Here is a 25,593-nt window from a genome sequence, read left to right as displayed (position 1 = left end):
CTGTACTCAGGCGATCATGGTCAACAAGCACATCACACAGAAACTTTTTTTTAAGTGTCTCAATGACTGTCTGTCAGAATTCTCTCACACCAATGTGCTCTTCTGCCTCTCGTGCACTTTGCCCACTCACGCACCAATGCACCAGTGGCAGCTGGTGATTATTAAAATAGAGGAAGCACAAACACATTTAACAAGAACAGTAGGTTTATATAAATGTGCTCGTTCTCACTTTATTGGTTTTACAGTAATTCACAGAGAGTTATATGGTGGATACTCTACATAATCTAAGACTAATAACAAACACATCCAATCGATTTTATTGTACCAAGACAGCTAAAAGGACAGCTTTTTCGCTCCCTGAGTTTTGAATTATAATATTGGTCTGCCTTTTTGTCAATTTTCCTCATAAGTATGAGCATCAAAAGACTTGTGTCTGCCATTTCATCCCAAGAAGTCGCTAAGCTGCTAGCTGAAGAAGGAAGTGACAGCTAGCTAGCCAGACTTATAAAAAAACTTTCAGAAATGAATGCAAATAATCAAACAGAACTTTATACTTACAGTTTATTTACAATATTTTCAGAATAGACCACTACTGCAGGCTCCAAGCAATTCTGACTGGGGCAGATATGTTTAAGTTTGAGATGTGAGTCATGTTCTTTACTGTTTCAGTGACTCGCAGTTGGTTACAGGGTCCTCCCCTCAGGATGTGCCCCTCTACCCTGCAGAGGATGCTATTAGGGCTCGCAGCTACGCTATAGGTGTCACTCCATCTCCCTGCTCCACTTCAGACATTACTCCGCCTCCTTGCTCCGCTGAGGACATTGCTCCGCTGAGGATGTCGCTCCCCCTCTGGCTTCACAGAGAACATTGCTCCCCCCTCTGGCTTCATGGAGAACGTCGCTCCCCCCCTCTGGCTTTGCGGAGGACGTCGCTCCCCCCTCTGGCTTTGCGGAGGACGTCGCTCCCCCCTCTGGCTTTGCGGAGGACGTCGCTCCCCCCTCTGGCTTCGCTCACCCCGCATGCTTTGTGGTGGCTGTTGCTCTGCTCTCAGTGGCTGTTGCTCTGCTCTGCATCCTCCTCACTGTTCAGCAGGGGACTTCACATCTGCTCCCTGCTCCACTAAGGGTAGTACTCCCTAAGGACCTCATCAGCCTAAGGGTCCCCACCAGCAGAAGGGACATTTCACCTGGTTGTCCAGGACCCCTCATGTTATGCGGTTCGGGAGCCAGATTTTAAGGGGGGGGGTTCTGTTATGGTGCCACCGAACTACACTATCTATGAGCCCCTGCATGTGGTGGTGGCTGAATAGGGCAGTGGTGGCTGAATGGTTACTGATCAGAAGGTCGGGGGTTCAAGCCCCAGCACTGTCAAGCTGCTGCTGTTGGGCACCTGAGCAAGGCCCTTAACCACATCTGCTCCGGGACGCCATATCACTGCTGACCCCGCGCTCTGACCCTAGCTTCCTAGCAAGCTGTGATATGCGAAAAATTGCATTTCATTGGCTCTATACTTGCACTCTGTACAATGAAAATAAAGTTGAATCTAATCTAGTCATCCCCTGCATGTCACATGATCTGGTCACATGTTATCTAATCACTCTCACCTGTCTTGTTATACGATGTTAAATAGTTACCACTATTTAAGTTCTAGTTTTTCTGTGTCTCACTGTTGTAGCTGTTGCTTGTTATTGAATGTGCCACGGTCTCACTTATAGTCTGTATGTTTCTCACCTTGTATCCATAGTTAATGTTAATGATTCTTGTTTTTGCTGTTTGGTTTGTTTTGGCTGAACTTTCCACAATAAATTATCTGCACTTGCATCCGCCTCCACTACTAGTTGCAGTAGCAAACAGAGCATATTTATAAGCCAGTTTTCATTATCCCAAAGAAAAACACACCAGTCTTTAAATATTCACATCCTCCTAAATGTGTTGTACGTTAAATCTTCCAGTAGCCTAATGCCAGTCGAGCCATTGCACAGACCAGCCCGTCCTCTTTCTATATTGCTGCATATGTTTTATATGGCTGCATTTAAATTTGTCTTAATTCATCGATTTGTCATGTTTTGTTTTCTTTAATTTTTTAAATTTTTTTTATTATTTAATCTTTCTTTAATTAATGCCATTAATAAGAAGTGACTGGGCTAAATAAGCTATTTAAATTTGCAACATAATCCATATTTAAAATTTAAAATTTTGTTGGGGCAGAACATGAATAATGACATATAAAGGGATATAGACTACTACCTAGTTGATTTTTTTACCCCATAATAGGCAGTTGAGAGTTGACAACATATAGTAATCCAGCATAGTCTATCAGCCCATTCTGAGCAGTTTTAGACATATCTTTTTTCAACTGTGTTCAACAGAGCAGGTGCGTTTCTGATGTTTGGACATCTACTCCATAATCCCCCTTTCCTTCTCCCAATCTTTGCAATGTACCATACATTAGAAATTATTCTGCACAATATGGACACACTATCTGCACATACATTTTGCTTTGTTTGCAGAAATGTAAGCTATGTAAAATTTAATTCTGATTATTTGCTATAAGACAAGATCTTGGCAGCTGCTGAGTTTTTTAAACATAAAAAGGTGTCCCTGGCAAACCTGTCACTAACTGTCCTATTTGCATGGCACAGCATGATTCATGTCCCAATGGGCCTCTATCAGAGCTTGTTGCAGTGCCCATTTTTGACCACTAGGTGCAACACTCTGGAAGTGATGTGGGGCAGTGTGTGTGCTGCCCCACCATTGCGCAGCATCTAGAAAGACAAGAAAATCAATGGAAAATTGTCGTGTATCTGTCAAATAGCAACTTTTTTTCAATCATTTTTACAAGAGGTAATTAACAGAATTTCAATTGTATCGCGTTCTGAACGAAGACATCATGAAGATTAAAAAAATTTTTTTAGAACAGCTGATATATATGGTGGGTTCTGCCCCATCTGCCCTTATGGAGGAGCAGCCACTGCTCTTTATATGTAAATTTACACAATCTCAGGAGCTCTTTTAGTATAAGAACATGTTTCTGAATACCAAATGTCTTGTGTAAATGCTCCTATGGGCAATTTATGAATAAATTAAATTGTATCCATCGTGTTAAGTGAGGCCAAATGTCGGTTTGTTTCTCAGAAACACAGCAGACCCAGGGTAAGATTGCATGTGAGCTTTTTATTTAGGCTTATGCCTGTGGCTCAGTAGACAGGCAGTAACATAAAACTTTTCAAAACAACTAACTTGACAGCTTTCCAGCTCACTCACCACTTTTTGCTTTTTGCTAAGGGGGAAAAAAGAAAAAAAGAGAAATCATCACATTTTAGATTTAGTAGACAAAAAGCTGATGTATTTGCCATTGTGTCTTAGAAATGTACCAGGCAAACGAGGTGGTACTATAACTGTCCACCCCTAACCCCTAACCCTGACTTTAACCTTAACCCTACATTCATTCATTCATCTTCAGTAACTGCTCTATCCTGGTCATGGGTGTGGTGGATCTGGAGCCTACCCACCTACACGCATAGTTTTCGGAAGGTGGGAGGAAACCAGAGAATCCAGCAGAAGCCCATGCAGACACGGGGGGAGCGTGTAACCTGACAGCACAGACAGTAACCTGACTCAAGATCAAGAGCCTTACATGCTGTATCAACTGCACTCTATATGATCCACAAATTTGAATACTAATAATTTCCTGGTTAGCTGTACAGTAGTTAGTGAACAATTCATGGTAGTTACTGAATTATAATGTTCATCTAAACAATAATAAGGACTCTTAAGGGTTTAAGACAGAGGAAGTGACACGTAAACCTACTTTATGATAGAACTGAAAACAGCCAAAACATGCATACAGCACAAATGCAAAGGTAAATGGGTTAAAATGTATTGGAGAAAAAAAGCTGTGGAAAAAAACTGTAGTGTGCAAAGTGATTTTTCACCTTTTTAAAAAGGTACTTTTTTTATAGGAGGGACATGAAATGGAAAGTCTTTCTGTAGCCTAACTTTTAAAAAAAATGAATCTTGTAAAATGCATTGTTTGTTGTAATTGAGTTAAACCCAGTACTAGTTATAGTCACTGAAGTAATTGTGTGGCATTAAACAGTCTTAAATCAAAGGAGTACTTTATTAATGTTTTACTTCTTAGAACCGAGTGGGTTTATAATGTGGCTTCCATCCAATAAAATATGCAGTCTATATTGACACACTTACTTCTATGTGGTTGTAGTGACGCATGTGAATAAGGCTATGTGCTTTTCATGAGCAGAAGGGCCTAAATTTAGATTTCATCATTTGGGTTTATTTCTTTGTTCTTTATGAATCTCAATCAAGCCTGAACCCTGTGTTTTTATACTGATCTGCTGCAGGCTAGAGACATTTATAGAGACACAGTTAAACAAGCACTAACAATAACACAAACTCTTTAAAGAAAAGCCTAAATATTCTTACTAATCCATATCAAAGCTAAACCAGGTCTATCAGAGGGATAAGAATAGCACACTCATATGCAGAATGGAGGCTCCAGAGCCTGTCTGATTTTTACCTACAGAGATAACTAGTGAACCCCCCTGCTTTTGCTTTTACTGAAGTCAGTCTCGTGACGCAACAGCTCGGTAACAAAACACTAATTGTTTTCAATTGGCGGAATTCCGTTCCCTCAGCGTGGAATCGACCAATCAGGGCCGAGCAAAATGGAACCGCGCGTCCTCATCCTAGCAACCGCTCCTACCCGCTTTTCCCTGTTGGCTAGTTTTCATGTCAGACCGCGCTGATTGGCTGAGCCGCGGGGCAGAAACTCTGTGACTCAGCACACCTGAAAGTCAAGGTGGGAACCGGGGCATGTTACCAAACCGCATACTAGCGCACTACATAGTCTGGTGTGCCACAGTGGGTGTGTTTAGTGCCTGTCTCCATTATAATGACCATCAATGGGCATAACCCATTATCTCAACCTACTGTTAGCAGTACTGGGTTGGAATAGTGTGTGTGTGTGTGTGTGTGTTTTCCTTTGATGTGATGAGGGGAATGAATTTCTCTCCTTACTTTGTTCTTTGTAATAAGCTTTACTTTTGTCACCCTTGACTTCCTAACTCCTTCCCCACAGGTGCTCCGGCACTGCTCACTGCACTGCTCACTGCACTGCTCACTGCACTGCTCACTGCACAGCACAGCAGCTGAGGATTATGCAAAGCTCTGGTGCCAGTGGCAGATGTTTGAGGAGGAAGAAGTGATATTTAAGCCTTTCTGCAGATGTGGGAAAACCAGACTGCACTGGCAGTGGGTGGTGCTGAGCATCCCCCACCACAAACACACACGCGCACACACACACACACACACACACACACACACTCACACATCTCTTCCCCTGACATAATTATTAATGTAGCTAATTAATGCTATGCCCAGACCTACATTTAATGCTAATCTCAGCTACAGGAATCAAATGGAAATCTTCTGGCACTTTTAGTCTCTTTTTTTTCCCTCATGGGGAATAGCCAAATGTTCCCACAAGGTCAAAACTGTCAGATATACTTTTCTTGTGGCAGAGCACACTTTACTCTTTACTCCATCTCCTTTGTTACCTGCCTCTTCCGCTTGCTAAAGTGTCACAGAGAAAAATTATGTATAAATTTAAATATGTAATATAACCAAATGACACTTGAGGAAATTCACTTAGGAGTTGCTTAAGTAAAAAAAAACAGCATGTGGCTTTCTGAGGGAGACAAATCTCATTACACATCACCCCCCATGTGTCTAGCAGACACACAACCTACTGATCTGCATTGCTTTACAGACTACCCGTATTTAAAAGCGTGCAAGATAGTTGCCTCTGATTTGCTCATTAGGGATAAATTTATAAATGAATAAGTTTAAAATTTATATCCTGAATTTACATATTTCTGTAAATCTGCTTTGTGACAAAGACTATTGTTAAAAGAACTAAACAAATAAAATTGAATTGAATTGAATAGTGGTATAATGCAACTCCACTATGTGAATCTGTTTAATGCTTCAAATATTCAGAATAAAATACTCTGTATTCGAATTTAAACTAAAAGTGAGCGTGGTCTAAGGGGGTTCTTTCTTTCTTTGTTTCTTTCCTCCCTTCGTGTCTTTTTTTTTTTTTTTTTTTTTTGATTGCCACGACTGTGCCCCCTGAAACACTGGAGGGCACTGGGGGAAAAATACAGAGGTAGAAACAGCAGCACTGTCAGCATGGGCTCTGACCGGAAAGATCATACGATTGTACAAGTAAAGACCACTGTAACTATTTTACTGAAATGGTATATACAGCAAGCTGTGAGAAATTCTCTCTCTGGTGCCCATGACATCAGTGTTAGTCCATAAAATCTAGTTATACAATGAGTATGGAAAAAAAGAGCCCGAGTGCTATTATTTAATCTAGACAGTTTAGATTAAATAACAGGTAACTGCCCATCAGTAATATGCAGCTTGATGCAATTTTCATGGTTGTCACATGGCAGTCAACTAGAGGGTTACGCATCTAGTTGGACTTTGGTGGAGTATGTCTCTGTGTCCTTGTGAAAGTTTCTGATGCATACCCCTTTTCACCTCATCACGACTGATTACAAGCCTCTCTGTCTCAGTAGCCATGCAGTCACTCCATAGCTGAAGCCAGAGCACTGGGAGTTAAAATATTAACTCCATAAATATGAACAATACAAGCCAACACTGGAGAATTAAGATTCAGTTGTGCTAAAAGGCGAGACCTCTAGGTTTTGTTATGAAACATAACTAAGGACCACCTACTTTCAGAAAAAAGAGGCCAAATGATTGACGTTGAAAATGACCAACCATGCTGATACTGATTAGTTTCCTGCTAACCATTTCAATCAAATCTCTTTAAAAACTTTTAAAGATTGGAACTTTTCCTTTTTTAAAACTATATTTTAAATATCTTAAAATAGATGTAAGTCTGTAAACATGGAAGTGTAAACATGGAAGATTGCAACCTTCAAAATCCTGAGAGCTGTGGCTAGAAAAGTGTACGAAAAAATACTGAAACTGAGACTAAGAGGCAGAACTAAAAGCTAACTACAGGACTACATTTAACAAATTCCTTCGTTATCAGTGTCAACCCTTTAAATTTAGACTTTTTATATGAAACTTTAATGTTTAATAAAAATATAACTACATTTATTATTTATTTATTTATACATTTATTAAGGCAGTTATTTTTTAATCATTATAATACATATACATTGCAATACCACTGCCTGTGTGCACGGCTGATTCATTTTATACAGCGCACAAAAGCTGGGACAAACCCAGCCACAAAAGCAAACAGGAATGTGATGTGAGCCATGGAGGCCAGCCACACTATTTCTGTTTACTCTGAATATAGCTCCATTTTTCATCTCTGCATTGGGCCATAATTCACTGCTCAAAGGGCAAAAACTGTCCTTGCTGACCTCACACGTGCACTGAGCCACACTTTCCTGGCTTGAGAAAAATGGCTTTCTGTTCAGTATGGAAAGGCACGTTCATCAGTGCTACAGCGACGCAAGAGTGAGAGTGCATTTTACAGGCAATAGCGTTCACTCAGTGGAGAGCACAGCAAGGTGGCTGCAGAAAAGCTGAACTAAATTATCTGGGACATCATATTATCTATAACTAGTGTTCCATCATTACAACGAAAGCATTACCTAAAAATATTTCCTGCTAACTTGATGTTATTGATGTTATAGTGGATACCTGGTGATTGTCTACTGCCTTGAAACAGTGGTGTTCTTGGTTTCTTGGTCTGATGTTTGGTGACTCATAAACTGGTGGGAACTCTCACAGGCATGCTAACTACAGGCTGTCCAAGCAAGTGAGTCAAAGAAGGGGAGGAGGAGGAATGTGGAAAATCATTCAGAAGACAGGTAGCTTTCCATCTCAGAATGCCAATGTACGTGGATCATTTTAAACTACTCTCAACATTAGCATCTTAGCATTCCATTTAAAACACCAGCACATAATACATCTTAAGTTAAGGTTATGTGTTAGTGATGTTAAGATTAGACTTGTATTAATAAAAACTTGGCTTGTGTTTATCCCAGGACTCTTACTCACAATATGCTTATACTCAACACACTGTACTTATCCTTTATCCTTTCCGCAAGTGTATACTGTAATGATTTTTAATCTGGGTGTCACCCAGAAGAGGATGAGTTCCTTTTTGAGTTAGGTTTCTTCCTCATGTCGTCTCAGGGAGTTTTTATTTGCCACTGTCACCTCTGGCTTTAGGGATCTAAATCTACATTCAGATTTCTAAGAAGCTGCGTTGTGACATTGTCTACTGTTAAAAGTGCTATACAAATAAAATTGAAATGAAGGTTTTAAGAAGGTGCATAATTTGCAAATCAATATGAGAGGAGTTCCAATGAGTAAGCAGGGAGGGAAATATATGTGGTTTGGAGCACAATGCTCCAAATGTCTCACATAATGCAAAAGTTCAGTGCTGTCACATAGACCTAAAGCTAGGGTCTATAGTTTTAGCATGATAACTGTGATACACTGTGAGACATTGCTGCAATAATGTATTACTAGCAGGGAGTGCTAATAAAAACAATCTGACCATTCATTATTGGTAAGAAAAGTCTTTAAAGAACATTTTATTAGTGCTGGACATTTGCCTTTGATAAGGTTTTCAGTAATCTGTGGGAGAGAAGAGCGAGTCAGCAGATCTCTCTCTGTCCCTGATCCCAGTGTATGCTTTGTTTAACTTCAGACGTGACCGACAGCAGCATGGCACCACTACAAATACACACAGCTTTTGAAGCGAGTATGAAGAAACAAAGTCCGCTGTGCTGGCTGTCCAACACACTTCCCTCAGATCCCTCAGATCGTTGGGAAAATTCCTATTTGCCAGGGTTTTCCTCACATACCCTTACCTATGAGGAACAAAGAGGGAGTGTGAGGGAGTGTTGGTGACTTACTGATTAAAATTAATTAATTAATGAACTACATAGAGTGTAGAAGCCCATATTTCATACCATATGTGATGAATGTACACAGGGAGTAGGGAGCTGCCTGGGTTCAGCCAATGAATGTAAGGCTGAAACAGGAGCCACATATGATTCCTCCACTCCCACTGGGAAACACATATGAGCTAATGTGTAATTAGAGGTTACTATTTTTTCTGCCGCAGAGGAGCACAAAGCCACCATGCCAGGAAACTTTGCTCTGTCTTTGGATTATAACACGTAGCTTTAAATAACCATGCAACTTTTTAAGGCTGCCTCTGCAAACTGAGACAGCTCAGGGAGAGGCTTACTAACATGAATGACTCTCAGAGTCATCATTCTCTTGTAAACATGAATTTGCAGTTAATTCATAGCTGTTTCTCAGAAGTTTCAGCATACTCTTCAAAGGCTGTGCTTTAGTTAAGCCCAAAAAGTCTGCTTTGGACACTTTAAGCAGAGCAACGGCTTTTCTCCTGGGGGGAAATCTGAGGAAGTATTTCCTCCCCCTTTTCTACAAACCCCCACGCTCATGGTGCCGAAAAAAAAAAACCACTGGAACAACATCAAAGTGGAACACGTGTCTGCCTCATTTCCTCTCCCTCCATCTCTCTGGGTTTTTAAAGCAGAGAAGGAGGGAAGTTTGGGGATGAAGAAATTGTAGCGCGTGGTGCTACTTTGCTAGTTATTGTTGTGAGGAAAAGCCATGCAGACTTGGCGTGCACACACTCATGAGTGCCTGGCACAGGTGGGTATGAAATAAAGTGAGAATGAGAAATCTCATGCAGGGGAACTGTGAAAACGCAGCCACTGCTGCAAAATGCTGACAAGCAGAATTTCAGTACAAGCAAAGAGTCAATACAACTGAATGGGCTTACTGTAGTTTTTATTTTTTTTAGTAAAACACAGTAAGGTCATTATGAATAGGATAGGAGACAAATGTTGCTTCAAGAAATTCCTTGTATTCAAAGTTATTGTGTTGTCCTCTGCTGCAGGTATGCACTCTGTGTTTACTGTGTAGCCGAAACCAAGTAGGAAGTGATGGATGTGAACAGTAAATATTTGTGATAGGCAGGCATATAAATAGTGGGCCATCAAATTCCCACGTGACAGAAACTTGTACAGCACCAACCACAGAAAAGTATTTTCTGTAAATTATTCCAAGGGCAGAGATCGCACAGTAACACACAAAGCAACCCAAGCAAACACAGTTGCTACAGTCATCATTTTATTTCAAGGGGAAAATGACAAGCAATCATTAATTAACATATAAAAACATCTGCACCAGTGTGCATATCGAGCCTATGCAATGGCTTAAAATAAATACTTTTTAAGAACTTTTAGTACAGACAGAATACACAACAAAAAAATCCAATGCAGACCAAAACAATGGAGCAAATTTCAGAGAGACTGAAACTAAGAAAGGGTCAAAAAATGTCCAAGAACAGCTCCCTTTTTGTCACTCCAAAAGTGTTGTATAAAATGTTTTGATATACATTGTAAAATACAGAATCTTGAAAAACTTTTCCCCACATTTTCGTAATGTTATTTTGACAACATTAGCTGGTATAACAGTGTGGTGTAATCAGGACTTTTCATGAAGAGTAGGAACATGAGAAAGCGAACGTACAAATATGCATCCGTATGTCTCTCATTAGTATTCACATATTATGGACTGAGCCTTCCTGGTCTGCAGTCTGAGAACTGGCTGCCATATTGCACAAAGCTCGTCTTCCTCAGACATTTGGAGATGCACTTCTTCAAATCTGCAAGCTGCAAAGGCAAAATGGAGCACCTGTCCATTTGAGGAACAACATACTTTGGAGTCCCTTGTAGTCTCTCTCAGTTGCCAGTGACCAGCAGAGTAAGACAAAGAGAAGGGTAGAAAGTCTGGAGGTCCCATCTCCAGGTTTAGAACACATACGCAACCAGGTTTTCCCCACATTTCATTCACACAAAGAATTTTGTTTCCACATGATAGTCTGCCCTCTGCAAAAACCACTCAATCAAAAGAGGTTTCGTAAGTGCAGGTTACAGTACATAGTATGTGGTATGCAATGTTAAGTATTCACTGCTAGCTTCTAGTACACGGCCCCCTCTTCCAACACTTATAGACCTATAGCATGTAAACAAGTTCTTCCATCACTGCATTGTCCTTACACTCAAGAAGACAGGGTGCTTATCACAATTCCAGAGCATTCTTTTAACAGTAAAATTCAACCTGACACTCTGGCACGATGTACTAAACTAAAAGCTGAGTCTGGAAAGACCTCAAATGACAGGAGGTGACTAAGTGAGGCATGTTCACTTCACAGCTGCTGTTAGTTAACTTCAAACTAAGCAAATGAGAAAAGTGTGTGCCACTGACCCTGCTGCTGAGTTTCTGTTGAAGGACCATCACTGGGAGAGAGTGTGTAAACAAAAGGCAAGCTCGAGTGTGTACACTGAATTCCTAGCCCAGACCCCACAAGTTTTGTCACCTGCTGTGTATTTAGAACAGTGGTGCCTTGTTCCCCACATAGCATTCAAACATTCTCAAAGTGCAAAGGCTACATATAACCTTTTACACCCCACTATAAGGTGTCTTAAATCACTTTTTTTTTTAAATGAAACTTTAACTGAAAATTTCTAGGCACTGTTGAAAGTTCAGAGGCTTGTGTTGCAAGGAAAAAGCACTGGAAAACCAAACCTATAAAAACAAACGTAACATGCTGGTTTTGTGGAGCAAAACATTAACTTTCCTATGCTTCACCATGGGCTAGCCAGCAGATCAGACAGATGAACTCTAAATCTTTTTTTCCTGGAGTTCCTGAAGGTTCTTCCTTCAGCATACTTCAGGTGGAGGAACAATGGATCTACACATGAAGTCAATAATGTGTTGGTCCAAGATTTCAAGCTTTCAAGCTCTCAAGCCATGATCTTTTGTGGGATCTCAATGGAGGCCTTGAGGAAGATAGCATTGTCACGGATGTAGTTCCTCTTGCGGATCTCCTCATGTGAGACAAACTTGGGGTAGCCAAAGCCTAGTGCGCTTTCGTCCAGTGAGCTGCGGCTGCTGCTGGGTTTTTGGAAGTTCTTCCAGTTTGGGTCTGGGTTGAATGTCTCAGTGATGTGCTGTGGTTTGGAGAGTGATGGATCACTCTGGTCCAGAATGGAGAAGGTAACCTTGTAGGAAAAGGGCCACTCAAGAAGGTTGTCATATTCACCAGGCAGCACACGGATGTATACGGAGAGATGCGAACCTTCGCCGCTACCATTGCCATTGAGGAAAGCGGATGCCTGCAGCTTGTAGCCATAGCGGTGTGTGTAGAAAGGTGGACTGAAGAACTCATGGTTGCTGTGCATTTTGGCTTCCTGTAACTTGCGTGAGTAGTCGCTCAGCTTCCAGATGAGTACACCATCATGGCTGACTGACAGCTCCTCTAGATCCCGCCGCAGCTCGGCGATCTCCTGCCGTTGGCGGCCTACCAGGTTGCACATCATGGTCAGGTGGGACTTGGTGGTTTCCTCCAGGTGTCGGCCAATCACCAGCTTTGGGCACTGCAAGTGAGACAGCATTCGTCAGTGGACAGGGGTAATAGAATATGAATAGTAAAAAGTATTGCACAGCACTTTTTTGGGCTATATTCAGAGCCAATGAGATAAGTGCAAGAGTTACTTTAATATGCAGGCACGAAAGGTATTCACACTCTGGTTACACCGATGCTTAATTCGATTTTCGAGGTGAACAATTCAGTTTATGCAAATAACCTGTATGTAGTCAAAAATGAAGTGCAAAGAGTGCATCTAGTATCCAAATAAAAAGCCACAGGTGCACTGGAAAGGGGAGAAAACCAAGCCAGCAAAAACAAGAAAGAATTGGCTCATCCCACTGTTGTCAGACTAAAGATTCCAAAACCAGGCACTCATGTGGACTGTTTGCAGTTAAAAAGCCTGAAAAAATGTAAAACGTTTTTTAGTGTCTAGAATAAACTGTATTTCTAGTGAGTTGACATTTAACTGTATGCACAAATGAATTTAATTCACTATTATGAGTTGTCAAATTAAGAAAATAATGCAACTGTTTTTATTAATTGAAAGTTTACTCTCTTTACTCTCCAGTAAAGAAAACATAGAACATCGTTACCACTTGATTTTTGACAATGGAGATATAATTTATAGTACATAAACACATAAAAAGTATTTGGATATAGTACTATAGTATGATCCAATTCGTAAAATTATTTCCCATAAATTGCCTTCATATATCACCCGTCTTACACTGGAATGCCAGTGCCTACAACGTCAGCACTTAATCATGCTCAGTGTATGTTAATGGTATGTTAAGGTTAATTCTGAGCAGGGAAATGCAGCCCTTACAGCCACGCATGGAATAAACTTCAGAGAGGTTTCCAACTACATTCTGAAATTGCACAGGGGCATTTTGAGTTTATAATAATGAACCTAGCTATGTATGACTTTAAATGTTTTACCTAAAGTAACTGCACCACTGCTTATTAAACACAAACACCACTGCTTGTCCTTAATAAGCTTTGTGGGATTTGATAAATGAAAATAAATAAATTAAATTTAGAATTAGAATTTGGACAGGATGGCATGGCAGTACAGCTGAACAGTACAGGTAGAGGGAAAATCTGGGCATGAACAGCATTATGAACAATTTAATGTGACTAGCTTCAGAACTAAGGATTACACTTTTGTGAACCATCTATATAAATCTGTGTACATTTGTGTATAATTGTCCTTGGGTGTTTTCCCTTCAGTGCTGGGAAGGTAATGCTGAGTCACTTTAACTGCATTGCTCTGTGTTCAGCCTTCTCAACTCATACTGTAAAAACTGAGTTGAGCTGTAAAGGTAAAGCCCTAATTCTTTCAGGGCCTTGTGGCTCTTTTTTCTTAACAAGATTTACATCCAGTTTAAAAATAGACCAAAATGTGCTGTCAGTTACAGAGCTAGGAGACAGCTCTCATAATTGTTGTTCTTCTGTTTTTTAATCATCTAGGCAAAATCCCAAAATGTTAATTGTAGTGTCCCAAGTGGACTAAAACTTAACTGTAGTGTAGTGGACTAAAAAGTTCATTAAGGGAAGTGAGACTCACTCGATGCTTGCATCCAGCTTCTTTAAAGGGACAGAGCACTAACGCACTGCCGCAGCTTTCCTTCACATGGGTTGCGAGATCTTCACGGGCGATGTTGGGGGCACCGCACTGGTTCGGGCATTGAACTGGGAAACGTGGGCAGTGGTACTGATGATTCTATGAAAAAGAAGGCACAGCACCTGACCTTTACATTGAGTCTCAATTTTAGCATTCATTAAGCAATAGTTCCCTTAAGCAAGGGTGTGGAAGTAAAACAAGCAAGGTTTCTTTAAAAGTTTAATAGTCACCGATATTCTGGAGTGTGACTTGCTAAACATGATGTTATTTACAACTTCACTCCTATATAGCAAATACAGAGGACAAAACTGATCCATGGATTTGAAGAAAAAGTATTAAATGGAAATCTGATCTAACTATTTATGCAAGGAATAAAACACAAAGAGTCTGAAGTGCTTTGTTCCTTTTATACCACAGCAAATTTCCAAAAATTACATTTTATTTATTAAAGAATGACATGTCATACTTTTAATCTATTTGTAGTCACACCTAATGTTGTGGAATGTCCGTGAAACAAGTTAGTTTCTATTATCACTTTACATTATAGCAGCTATAAACACTGACAGGTTTCTCCTTTTTTCACTCTCTTCAAATAAATAAGACAAAATCAGCTTGTCATGGAAAGCACAAAGTCCTCCTTCACGGAGATTTTCAGGTGTCAGAAATCTTACTGAATGGTACAAAAACACTAACACTGGAAACTCTTTCCATAAATGTTAAACAAAACTCTCCTTTCAGAATTATACATTATTATCTGTTAATGATATTTTAACCTTAAAATATGTGGATGGTCCTTCATACAAGTCACTGTGAATTAGATGTTACTATAGAAATGATCATTGAACAAGCGCACTGATATAAACCTGTGATTCACCTTGCAGCCTGAACAACTGTCAGAGCTGCTGTTATAGAAAAGTCTCAGAAAATCAACAGCTTCTGACCAATCTGAATGAAGAGTTCATCAGTGATATGGTATAATATAGATGAATGCACCAGAAAGCACCAGAAAGTTATTGCGTGAACCTCTGTGAGGGTAGTGTGTGTAAACAGAGGAATGTGTGTGATGCAGGTGTCAGGCATAGAGACTGGGCCAGCTCAAGCTGTGACTCACTGGCACCAAACTCAGCTCTACCATGAATGCCCCTGTTCATCCAGGCACAAGCCTCCTGCCATCCCACTCTTTGGAGCCTTTGCCCCTATTCATACACCACTGAGACACCACTGTTCCATTCCATTAACTAACACACAAACATATATACACCACTTACACTGCACCACCTCGCCATTGTAAACACCTGAGAATTGTCTTGTATGAGAGTATGACATGGCGGTATGGCTCACTGAAGGCAGCTACTCACAGAAATAAAAAGAAAAGTTATCTCAGATTAGAGACGTGACAATTTGGAGTGGTTCATGGTTGCAGCATGAAACTGACCTGAATGGTGTCATAGACAAACTCTTTGCCACAGTACTTGCATGGCTGTGTGCGTTTGGGACACTCGGCCATGGTGTGCTGGGCCAGGAGTCTCCTCATCATCCTCGCTCCACACTTGTTCTCACAGTACACACTCTCCTGGGGACAAATGCCCTGGTGATTCTGAAAGAGAAACACATAAAAGGCATGAGAAAGAGTCAAAAAGGGACAAAGTAAAAGAAAAAACCCTTCACAGATGCTTCATCTGGTTTTAATTGAAGCTTTGAACTATGAACCCAACCAGTGAAGGTTTTTCCTGAACTTGCCCTCCAGCCTGTTTACATTGAAACTTTGATTAATATAAAAGCACCTGAAAATAGGAGTGTAACCATGCATCGTGATGCAAAAATGTGACGACATGCATCGTGGAAATGTGCAATTCACATCATGGAAATCAGCATTCTATTAATTATGCATCAAATGCAATTGTGCTGTTTGAACCCATAGAGTTAAAATACATAGAGAGCACGCTGGTCACTTGATAGCATTCTTTCATAGAGAGCCTGCACCATTACCGGGAATCATCTGCACTTGTGAAGTGACTGATACCCCGATAGCTCCGGATCACAATGACTGACACGCATTATAGGTTATATGGTTACACAACTATGTTAAAACCGTTAAAAAAGAGCTCTTCAGTAGCTTCCAAAAGACACCAGCCCCATGCCTCTGCAATCTACAGTGCCTGACAACGAGGTCACAGGGCATTTTAGCCGACTTTGGAGCTCTATTTAAAATGACACCTCAGACACTGCTACGGAGCTCATTATGTTTCAATCATTCATTTTCCCCAGGTCAGAGACTTTTTATTCAATCAAATTTTTGCGTCAACTTATATATTTATTTACTTATTTTTAAAATATGGTGAACCTGTAGTACATTTTGTTTATAATATCAAACATCTGTTCATAGCAATTTTTAATTTATTTTGTTTTATACAGACATCAGTCATCATTTTTCTTCATTAAAATTTTGTTCAAAATATACTTTGAATCGAAACAAATTGAGAAGCCAGTATTGTAAATCAAATCAAATCGTGACTGGAGTGTATCCTTACACCCCATTTGTGAATTCCCACCTACTAGCTACCTTTCCCTTATCACATGGGAAGGGCGAAGGCTAGCACATGCTTCCTCTGAGACACATGAAGTGCTTATGTGTTGTGCTGGTCACACTGAGGGTTGTTTTCCTCTGCAGTTCATGCAGATGTATATTGAGAAGACAGAATACTTTAGTTGTTAAAGCAAGTACCCATAATTTAAGGTCAACAGTAATTTTCAACATGGAGCTATTTTAGAGTTATATTTTTGATCACTGGTATGATAAAATATCCATTAAAGTGTATTTCAGCAAATTGCACACGCATTAATGTGCTCTAGAAATAAACAATTTTGTTCTGTGGTGAGAAGAGGTCTTAACACAATGAGTCATATGCTGTCATATTTCTCATTCTCTTTGCTCATAGGTAGCAACAGATTCCATGCTCTGTTTGTCATTATAGTTGAAAAGATGAAAAGATGGTTGAAAAGCAAGCTTTACCACAGTGATACAGGTGCCCTTTCATGTCGTTTTGTTGTGGACCATTGTAAAACTGTGTAACCACCTGGATGAGTACCAAGACCCCCAGTGTTTTTCAGACCAGTTGGTTTAGTTTTTCTGTGAGCACCAGAGTACTGGTGGAGTGTGAAGAAAGGTGTCAAAACGGACCAAAACAAAGAACAATTTTCATCAGTCCACACTAAACAAGGTAAGGCAGATGTAAAGGCATCCTGAGAAAAAGGCTTAGTGGATTAAAAGGCCGAGTGATTAGTAAGCCAAATTGCCTGTCTTGACCCAAAAGGTAAGCACTACCACTGCACATTTCCCAAAGCCAAGACAACAGCAATCACTTTTTCTTAACTGTTCTAAAGTGAGTACCTCGAAGGCCTCGCCGGTGAACTCGCTGCCGCAGAACTCACACTTGACCTTGCGCTTGGGGCAGTCGTGCTGCAGGTGCTCGGGCAGGTCGCGACGTGTCAGCTTGACGTTGCAGCGGTTAGGGCATGGGATCACATTGAATGCACAGGTAGAAAAATGGCTCTGTGGGAGGAAGCAAAGCATAGGCAGGTTCAATACACATTACATTTGATCTACTTCAGTCTCATAAAACACTGGTGCTCATAGTTACTGTCAAATGGAGCACTATTACAGTTGCAAATGCAACTGAGAGACAAGTAGAGGTCAAGGAAGAACAGGAGCAGAAACAGACAGAAGAGGTCAACATAAATAATATTATTCAAGAATACATTAATGGAAGAACTATTACAATATTGCCGCAATTGTATTAGGTTTTTATAAATATAAAGTGAACTGAATCAACACAGTTCTTGGTAGTGGGCAAAAATTCATAGATAGCAGCATAGATCAAATCCCAGGAAAAAGGAAGAAAAGAAGGAAAAAAAACAAAAGAGGAATACACAAGAGTGATGATGTAAACTGACCTGCAGCTGCTTCATTTGGCCGGTCCAGCGGCAGCCTTCCTCACTGTGGATGCAGCGGATAGCTAGAGCCAGGATCTGCTGCTCCAGCTCGGGGTCAGGGTAGATCTGCAGAACACAACCAGAGTAAATGAAACAGAGAGAAAGATTAGAGCTCTGCACATGTACACTACTACTTACATGCGCGAGAACAACATGAAAAGTGAATTATACAGCAAAAGGCATGTGTGTTTGCATATACAGCGTATACAGAAGGAATAAATGAATTAGAGATTTGAGGGAAGAGTGATCAACTACTTCTATTTCCAACAGCTGCCTAGTTGTTTTTTTTTTTTAAATCATATTTTGTTTTTGTATCTGATAGTAAACTCCAGAATTATTGGCACCCTTTGCAAAAACATTCCATTTATATCTATATAATAAATATGCACATGGTTATTTTGAGATTAAACATATGGGGATGGTATTTTATATACTAGATTCTAAACAGCACTGCAGTTTCACTGCCTAACATGTATTCAATAGGGTTCAAGTCTTTAAATTTGTGACCTCATATACATGTAAGTGTGACAACCTCATGTCAGATCTGACCCAACAGCTGTGGCTTTAAATTTTTTTAAAGATATTATTTTAGGCTTTCCAGGGCGACTCACAGTAGTGTAAGAACATCATGTTTTAGCTACAGGCTGAATAATGCTACTTCTTTCATTTTTTTTTCTTTTTTTTTTTTTGCCAAAAACAGTTACATAAACAGTTACATAATATGACATTATAACAGTGCTATTATGTATTTTGTAAGGAATAAAGCACAACAGAGTGGTGTGATGTATTACCACCCTGAAGCTGATTGTTATATATAACAGCACATCCCAAAGTGTTTTATTTCTCTTATACCACAACAACTTGCTAACAATAACCCTTTTTTTAAGTAATTAAACAAAATCAGTTTTTAGTTCCATTTAATGTTGTGGAACATCAGGGAAACAAGTTCGTTCATGTTATCACTAAATTTCCTCACCAGCCTTACTCTCTCAAAATCTTCTTATTCTCTCAAAGTTATTAAGAGAAAAAATGGAAAATACAAAGCCCTCCATCCTGAAAAACTGGAAGCTAGTTGTTGCTGTGCTGTTACAGAAAATGAATCAACACTTTTGACTTTCACCCAATAAGAATTGAGAATCAAGAACAGTGCTGTGGTATGATTGATAAATTCACACATTTACAATTTATTTTGATTTAATTTAATCTGAATGTATTTATTTCTGTAAAGCTGCTTTGTGACAATGTCCATTGTTAAAAGCGCTATACAAATAAAACTGCATTGAATTGAATATTCACTACATAACATGTTATGCCCTTCTAAATAAGCTACAACGATCAGTAAGCTAAGACCAGTCCACTGAAGATGTCACAAAAAAGGAAGACCTGTGTGGGTAGACTGCAAAATAACAAGTCAAGTCTGAGTTTTTATTGTCATTCCTCTATATAGCTTGTATATACTGGAACAAAATGTCATTTCTTCAGGACCATGGTGAAACACAGAAGAGTATGCAAGACCACAAAGTGCAAATACAAAACAGTATCAGACGAGTGCAAGACAATAAATAAACAGAACAGGACAATAAATATACAGAACATGGACTGTAAACTGTAAACTATTGTGTGATGTAGCAGCACAAGTGTAGCAGCAAAAATGAGTTCCACAATATAAAAGTGTCTGATGCAGCTTTGTAAAGTGCGGTGTGCAGTGGTACTGAGTCATACTGGGTTAGGTGTTTGACTAGCCCAGGTGAGCTCTGGGAGGCAGCAGGGTGTTGAGTAATCTGACTGCTGTAGGGTCTCGTGGGAGGAGACTGTGCAGTTCCTGTACCACACGGTGAGACAGCTGGTCAGAACGCTCTCTATCATCCCTCTGTAGAAGGAGGTGAGGATAGGAGGGAGGAGTTTGGCTCTCTTCAGCCTCCTCAGGACGTGGAGGCGCTGCTGGGCCTTCTTGGCTACGCAGGTGGTGTTGAGAGTCCAGGAAAGGTCCTCCGTCATATCAACACCAAGAAACCTGGAGCTTTTGACTCTCTCCACAGTTGTTCCATTTGCAGTGGTGAGTGGTCCACTCCTCCTGAAGTTGACAATCATCTCTTTAGTCTTATCAACATTTAGAGATAGATTGTTGTCTCTACACCATTCTACGAGCTGGTTCACCTCCTCTCTGTATGCTGACTCATCATTGTTGCTGATGAGGCCCATGACTGTAGTGTCATCAGCAAACTTGATGATGTGATTAGAACTGAACTTTGCAGCACAGTCATGAGTCAGCAGTGTGGACAGCAGTGGACTGAGCACACAGCCCTGGGGAGCAGTGGTGTTCAGCGTGGTGGTGCTGGAGGTGAAGTTGCCGATCCTGACGGACTGTCAGAAAGTCCAGGATCCAGCAGAGGGAGGTGGTCAGACCCAGCAGGATCAGCTTCGTTATCAGTTGTTGTGGGATGACTGTGTTGAATGCTGAACTGAAGTCTATGAACAGTATCCTTACATAGTTGTCCTTTTTGTCCAGATGGGTCAGAGAAAGGTGGACAGTAGCAGATATGGCATCCTCTGTTGAGCGGTTGGGACAGTAGGTGTACTGAAATGGATCCAGTGTGGTGGGAACACTGCTCTGTATGTTTCATGACTAGCAGTTCGAAGCACTTCATAATGATAGGTGTGAGTGTAACAGGCTGGTAGACATTTAGGCAGGACACAGATGATTTCTTTGGCACAGGGATGATTAACATACATACATACGTACATTGTACATAACCTTGTGCTAACCTTGTAATAACCTTGTACAATGCAATGTTTCGATGATTACAAAGGCCTATCTATTAACTTTGTGTTTCGTTCTATTATTTATTATGGCAAACTTACATATAAATAATATTCACTTTTAAAACACTATTATAACTGTCATAGATACAACACTGTGCTGCAAGCAAAGTTCCACTTGTGCATAATTCATTAAATTTTTTTTTGTGGTGATGAGGTCTTTGGTGCCATAAAAGGTTATAGTTATTTATTTAACAGGCCAGTTATTTAAAGGACTGTGTTGAGTCCATATATCACTAAGAAGCATGTTAGACTGGTTTTGGGTGATCTTAAGCCTGCTTAATTATGCAGAGCTTAAGAGGGCTTACTTGAGACTGAAACATCCTTCAGACAAGATATCAGCTAGTCAAATATGCACATTTACAGCATTCCTAAACTGAATATTGTTTTAGAGTGTACTATCAAGACCGAGGTCAAGACTGTGTGTGTGTGTGTGTGTGTGTGTGCATGACTTGGTGTTTTTGCTATGCTCACTGCATTCTCTTCTTGTCTATTTTTAAGCATGAAGAAGGATGAGGAAATGCTCCATCCAATCAGCTCAAACCCCCAACCCCACAACTTAACATTACACAGAGTAGATGCCAATCCCAGCAAGCAATCTGCTATAAACTAATTTAAAAGTAGAGATGGGAGACTTTACACTGTTCACAGTGTGGGCTCCCATGTTGATTTTACGTCTTGGGGAAGGAACTGGTAGTTGAGAAGACTATTCCAAGTTGATGAGTTGAAATTCCAAGTTGAGGGGGCGTTTTCGGTGGCTTTTACTGGCTGGAGGCGGGGGATTATGAGTTGCAACTTCACCTCGAACGCTGCATAAGGCTTTAACTGAGAACGTGTCTGACATTGTGACATCAATTCTGAATATTGGTTTCTTGATTTGTTATATTAAATGGTGAAATAAAGTAACAAAAGAATAACTTGCATTTTAAATTTTAAGGGCCATTTGTTGTCCACAATGGTCCGGTCCGATTAAATGCTTAAAATGAAGGGCTATGAAACAAGCCAAAACTCTAATTAAAGACATCGGGGTGTAGTGCAAGATGATCCAGAAACGCAGGTTGTAATTTTCTCCCATAAATAGATTGGAGAAAGTATTACTTTTGGGAAACCTACTGTGAGGAAAGTCTTTAGATAAATCTCCCAGAAATAGCATGTGCTTTTTTTTCTTTTTTCTTTTTTCCTCTTACCACAATCATCTGCACAACCATATCTAGAGCTCATTAATGTTCTTGTCTTGACATCACGACCACGTTGAACAAACAAAGAGCTAGCTTTAAATCATCCTCGAAATTCAGACTTATTCATCTCGAGTGCCACGCAGTGACATTTGCCGTGCCATCCGGGAGACAGCGAGCTTTGTTTTAGCAGAGGCAAATCAGACTGGAGAATAACTGAGATGATTCATCCTGTATTCTCTCTCTAAACATCTCCACATCCTACATCTGCCCTCCTACTTCCACATCTGATATTCCCAGGTTAACTTGTGGGTTAGTATCATTTGCAGACATTTGCAGACTGTCTCTGAGACTGTCACTTCCTGAAATGACAAAATACAGCCTGCGTTTGCTGTGTCTACAAGCCTGTAGTGTTCCCTCTCTTACCTTGGGTCATAATCTGACTGGATCGGAGGAAGGGGCCACAATGTGGTCCTAGTTGGCTTTTCGTTCATCCTAAGAGAGCACAAGCTAGTGCTTCAGAATGGCATGAAAGTGTAGTGCAGAGTGGGGAAGGGTTTAATGGTTTACCTTGGCATAGTCCAGGGGGAGCTGGTCCTCTGGGCACTTGAACACCCCCTCACTACAAACAGAAGAAGAAATGCACACATTAATGTCTTCCTGACTGTGTGGCAGCACATGTATCATTTGTGCACAGACAACTACATCATCACTCTACAAAAAGACTGGGCTAAAATGTATTTATTGTTTGTTTTAAAACACAAATCTGTATGAAGGTTTGTCAAATCAACATGAAGGCTGAGTAATTTAATGAGCTGTGTAATGAAACAAATGGCCCTATTCCCAGCATGCCTCACTCATGACCATTCAGGCAACTACACAAACACATGTAGATTATATTCTCTAAACAGTTGACTTCAATAGTTGACTGCTATAATTTAATATTATACTTATCTATAATTTAATATTATATGTATTTATAACTTATCAGAGGCTCCACTCTCACTTACTATGGCTCTTATTCCTTTTTTCCCAAACAGAAATAGTGTTGTATCTGAAAAATACTGCAAGGCATCTCAGTCCTGCTGCTATGTGTTGCAAGCTGGAGTGTGTGCTTTGCGCCTTTCCTCCATAGGGAAATCATTACATGGGGAGGGTCAGGCTGGACTGGAAAGTGAATGTTTTCTTGCTGAAGCTCTTTTTTGACAGTGAGAGAGAGAGAGAGAGAGAGGTGTGTGTGAGATTTAAGGTCAGCTTAGATGTGTGGAACAGCTCATTAGTGAGGATCCTCTTGCAGTGTAGCCTGTTCAGGGCACGGAAATATGCACGATGGCAAATACTGGACGTGATAGCAGATTTAAGTAGTGGTAGAGGTGTGTGTATGTGTGTGTGCGTGCGTGCAGCATGTCAAAAACCTGTTCAGTCCTGTCAAATCCTAACTGCCTCTCTGTGGAATTGATTTATAATGTTTAAAACTTTTTCAAGTGACTAATATCTGACACTTACATTTCCCAAAGCATGAATAGCAGGCAGAAACTGCCAGCAAGAGCTGGGCAAAGCATGAAGCAGCAACAATATTTAACTATGATGAAAAGAGACAATCACTACATTGTGAGTACGTCTGAAAGGGGAAAGAGTGACAATGAACTAAGCTTTTCAGTGCAGGGAGTAAATGAGATTCTAATGGGCTGGAGGCTACATGTTTCAGGCTCACGAGTCTTCACAAGGAGGTGCTGTCTATGAACTGTCTGTGTCTAATGAATGGAATTTTCTGACATCCTTGCCACCCTTTAATGCCATAAATAGACAAAAAACAATGGAATCAGCAGCTTGAGATCTAACGAGCACGAAGAAGCCTACAATGCTCCCATTGAGTCTCAAGTGTCCTTAATCTGCTGCAACTGAAATGTCACCTGATGAGGGCTAACACAGACACACAACAAGCCTCCAGCTTCATTGGCCTGCTGGTGAAAGCTTACTGCATGCTGTCATCCTGCTCCATTAAGGTCACTGTGTCACAAGGGCACTGGGTGAACAATTAATACCCACAGTGGGGTCTACAAAATGACCAATCAGTGGTTTAGCTCACTTAATGGATGTGCTGCTGAATAAAGCAGTTTATTACTGGTTCACTGGACTCGCCTGTTCAGGCAGGTCTTGTTGAGGTTAGGCGTAATTTACAGCTGGGGCCAAGGCCCCTGCTGATGTGCACCCATACAGGAAGAGAGCCGACGATGTAGAAAAATGAGTGTCCCAACAGCTTAGAGCCAACACAAAAATAATCACAAGGAGGTTGTCTTGTCGCTGCTTTGTGACTTGCATTAAGATTAGGACAAAAAGGACAAAAATGAACAACAGCCCCTTACCATGCCCATGACGAGCTGTGTGATTCTAAAAGGTTAGAAACCCCTTGTAGGATGCAAAGTATAGATACTGTGTAAGTCTTACACAAGAGATCCTTGGTGAGCATCTACTACTCAAAGAGTAGACAAATTAGTAGCCTGGGTGCCTGGGACAAGAAGATTACATGTCTGGATTATTAGTTTTTTAATTCACAGTTGCCTGGTGAACAAGCAGGCTCACCAGTGGTTTTCTTTGTTTTTTCTTTCGTCTTTCTCTCTTTTTCAACAATCACTTGCTATTGATCTGCAAAGCAAAAGATTTTATTTGATTGTATGTTTAATAAAATTAGCTTCACAGTGCCGCAGTGCTCCTCACTGCTGTAAGTATAGCATGTACGACTCGATCTGAATCCCACCATCTGCTGCACTACATAAATTGATGGATTAATTAGCTTGTATTGATCACATACAGCCAGAAACATTAATCTGGAATTTGGAAACACTAACAAACCCAAGCAAAACAAGTTCATCATATATAACTCTCCCGCTACAAGACACATTCACCTTACAGTTAACCACATAGAGAAAAAAATACTGACGCTTACCAGATGCCAATAATATCTTTTACGTGCGATGAGAAGAGAAACACGCCGCTCATAGCCAAATGGTGGCCAACGACTTGCTCATTTTTTGCCAAGGACACAAACACAACCTCAGAACTGTACTTCTTTTTTTTTTTTTTTTACACAGTAATTTATATACTAGCTCACCATACTTTACTATATTATGTTAGCTGCCACTTTTTAGCCTATGCAATTAACCAAAACATGGGACTGGGTAAGCACACTGGAGCTTTTACTAGTCAATGGGCTAGCTAATGGATTTATGATTTGTACATCCCTGTGCTTCAGCTAAACCTGCAGATGCTTACATCTGGAGTGACAAAATCAAGTTTTTAGAAGAGTGTGGTACACCAGAAAAAGACAAGAATATTTTAACGCTCTTTAAGCAGTTACTCAGAACTGAAATAAGTAATGAGTAAGTTAAATGGATCTTTTTTCAGGGGGCGAACCTATGTGACTACTGTGGCTACATTAAATATTCAGATGTCATGCTGGTCTCCTCTAATACACAGGCAGACATGACA

The 25,593-nt window shown here is 40.3% G+C and overlaps 1 protein-coding gene across 1 annotated transcript in view; it reads right to left on the bottom strand.

Annotated features, from left to right (window-relative positions):
* Positions 1–10,174: 10,174 nt before the first annotated feature.
* traf4a (tnf receptor-associated factor 4a) overlaps positions 10,175–25,593 on the bottom strand; it is a 34,447-nt gene continuing 19,028 nt past the window's right edge. Inside the window, exons 2-7 of the mRNA XM_026924738.3 lie at positions 22,675–22,726; positions 18,071–18,175; positions 17,508–17,669; positions 15,552–15,713; positions 14,060–14,215; positions 10,175–12,499 (exon numbers count right to left, since the gene is read on the bottom strand). Coding sequence (XP_026780539.1) covers positions 11,867–12,499; positions 14,060–14,215; positions 15,552–15,713; positions 17,508–17,669; positions 18,071–18,175; positions 22,675–22,726 — 1,270 coding nt within the window. The 3' untranslated portion in view covers positions 10,175–11,866. The remainder of the gene's footprint in view (positions 12,500–14,059; positions 14,216–15,551; positions 15,714–17,507; positions 17,670–18,070; positions 18,176–22,674; positions 22,727–25,593) is intronic.

This window comes from Pangasianodon hypophthalmus, chromosome 14, assembly GCF_027358585.1.
Source record: "Pangasianodon hypophthalmus isolate fPanHyp1 chromosome 14, fPanHyp1.pri, whole genome shotgun sequence".
Classification (NCBI taxonomy): domain Eukaryota; kingdom Metazoa; phylum Chordata; class Actinopteri; order Siluriformes; family Pangasiidae; genus Pangasianodon; species Pangasianodon hypophthalmus.
The sequence above is the reverse complement of the archived record's forward strand: the minus strand, read 5'-3'. Positions and strand labels throughout refer to the sequence as shown.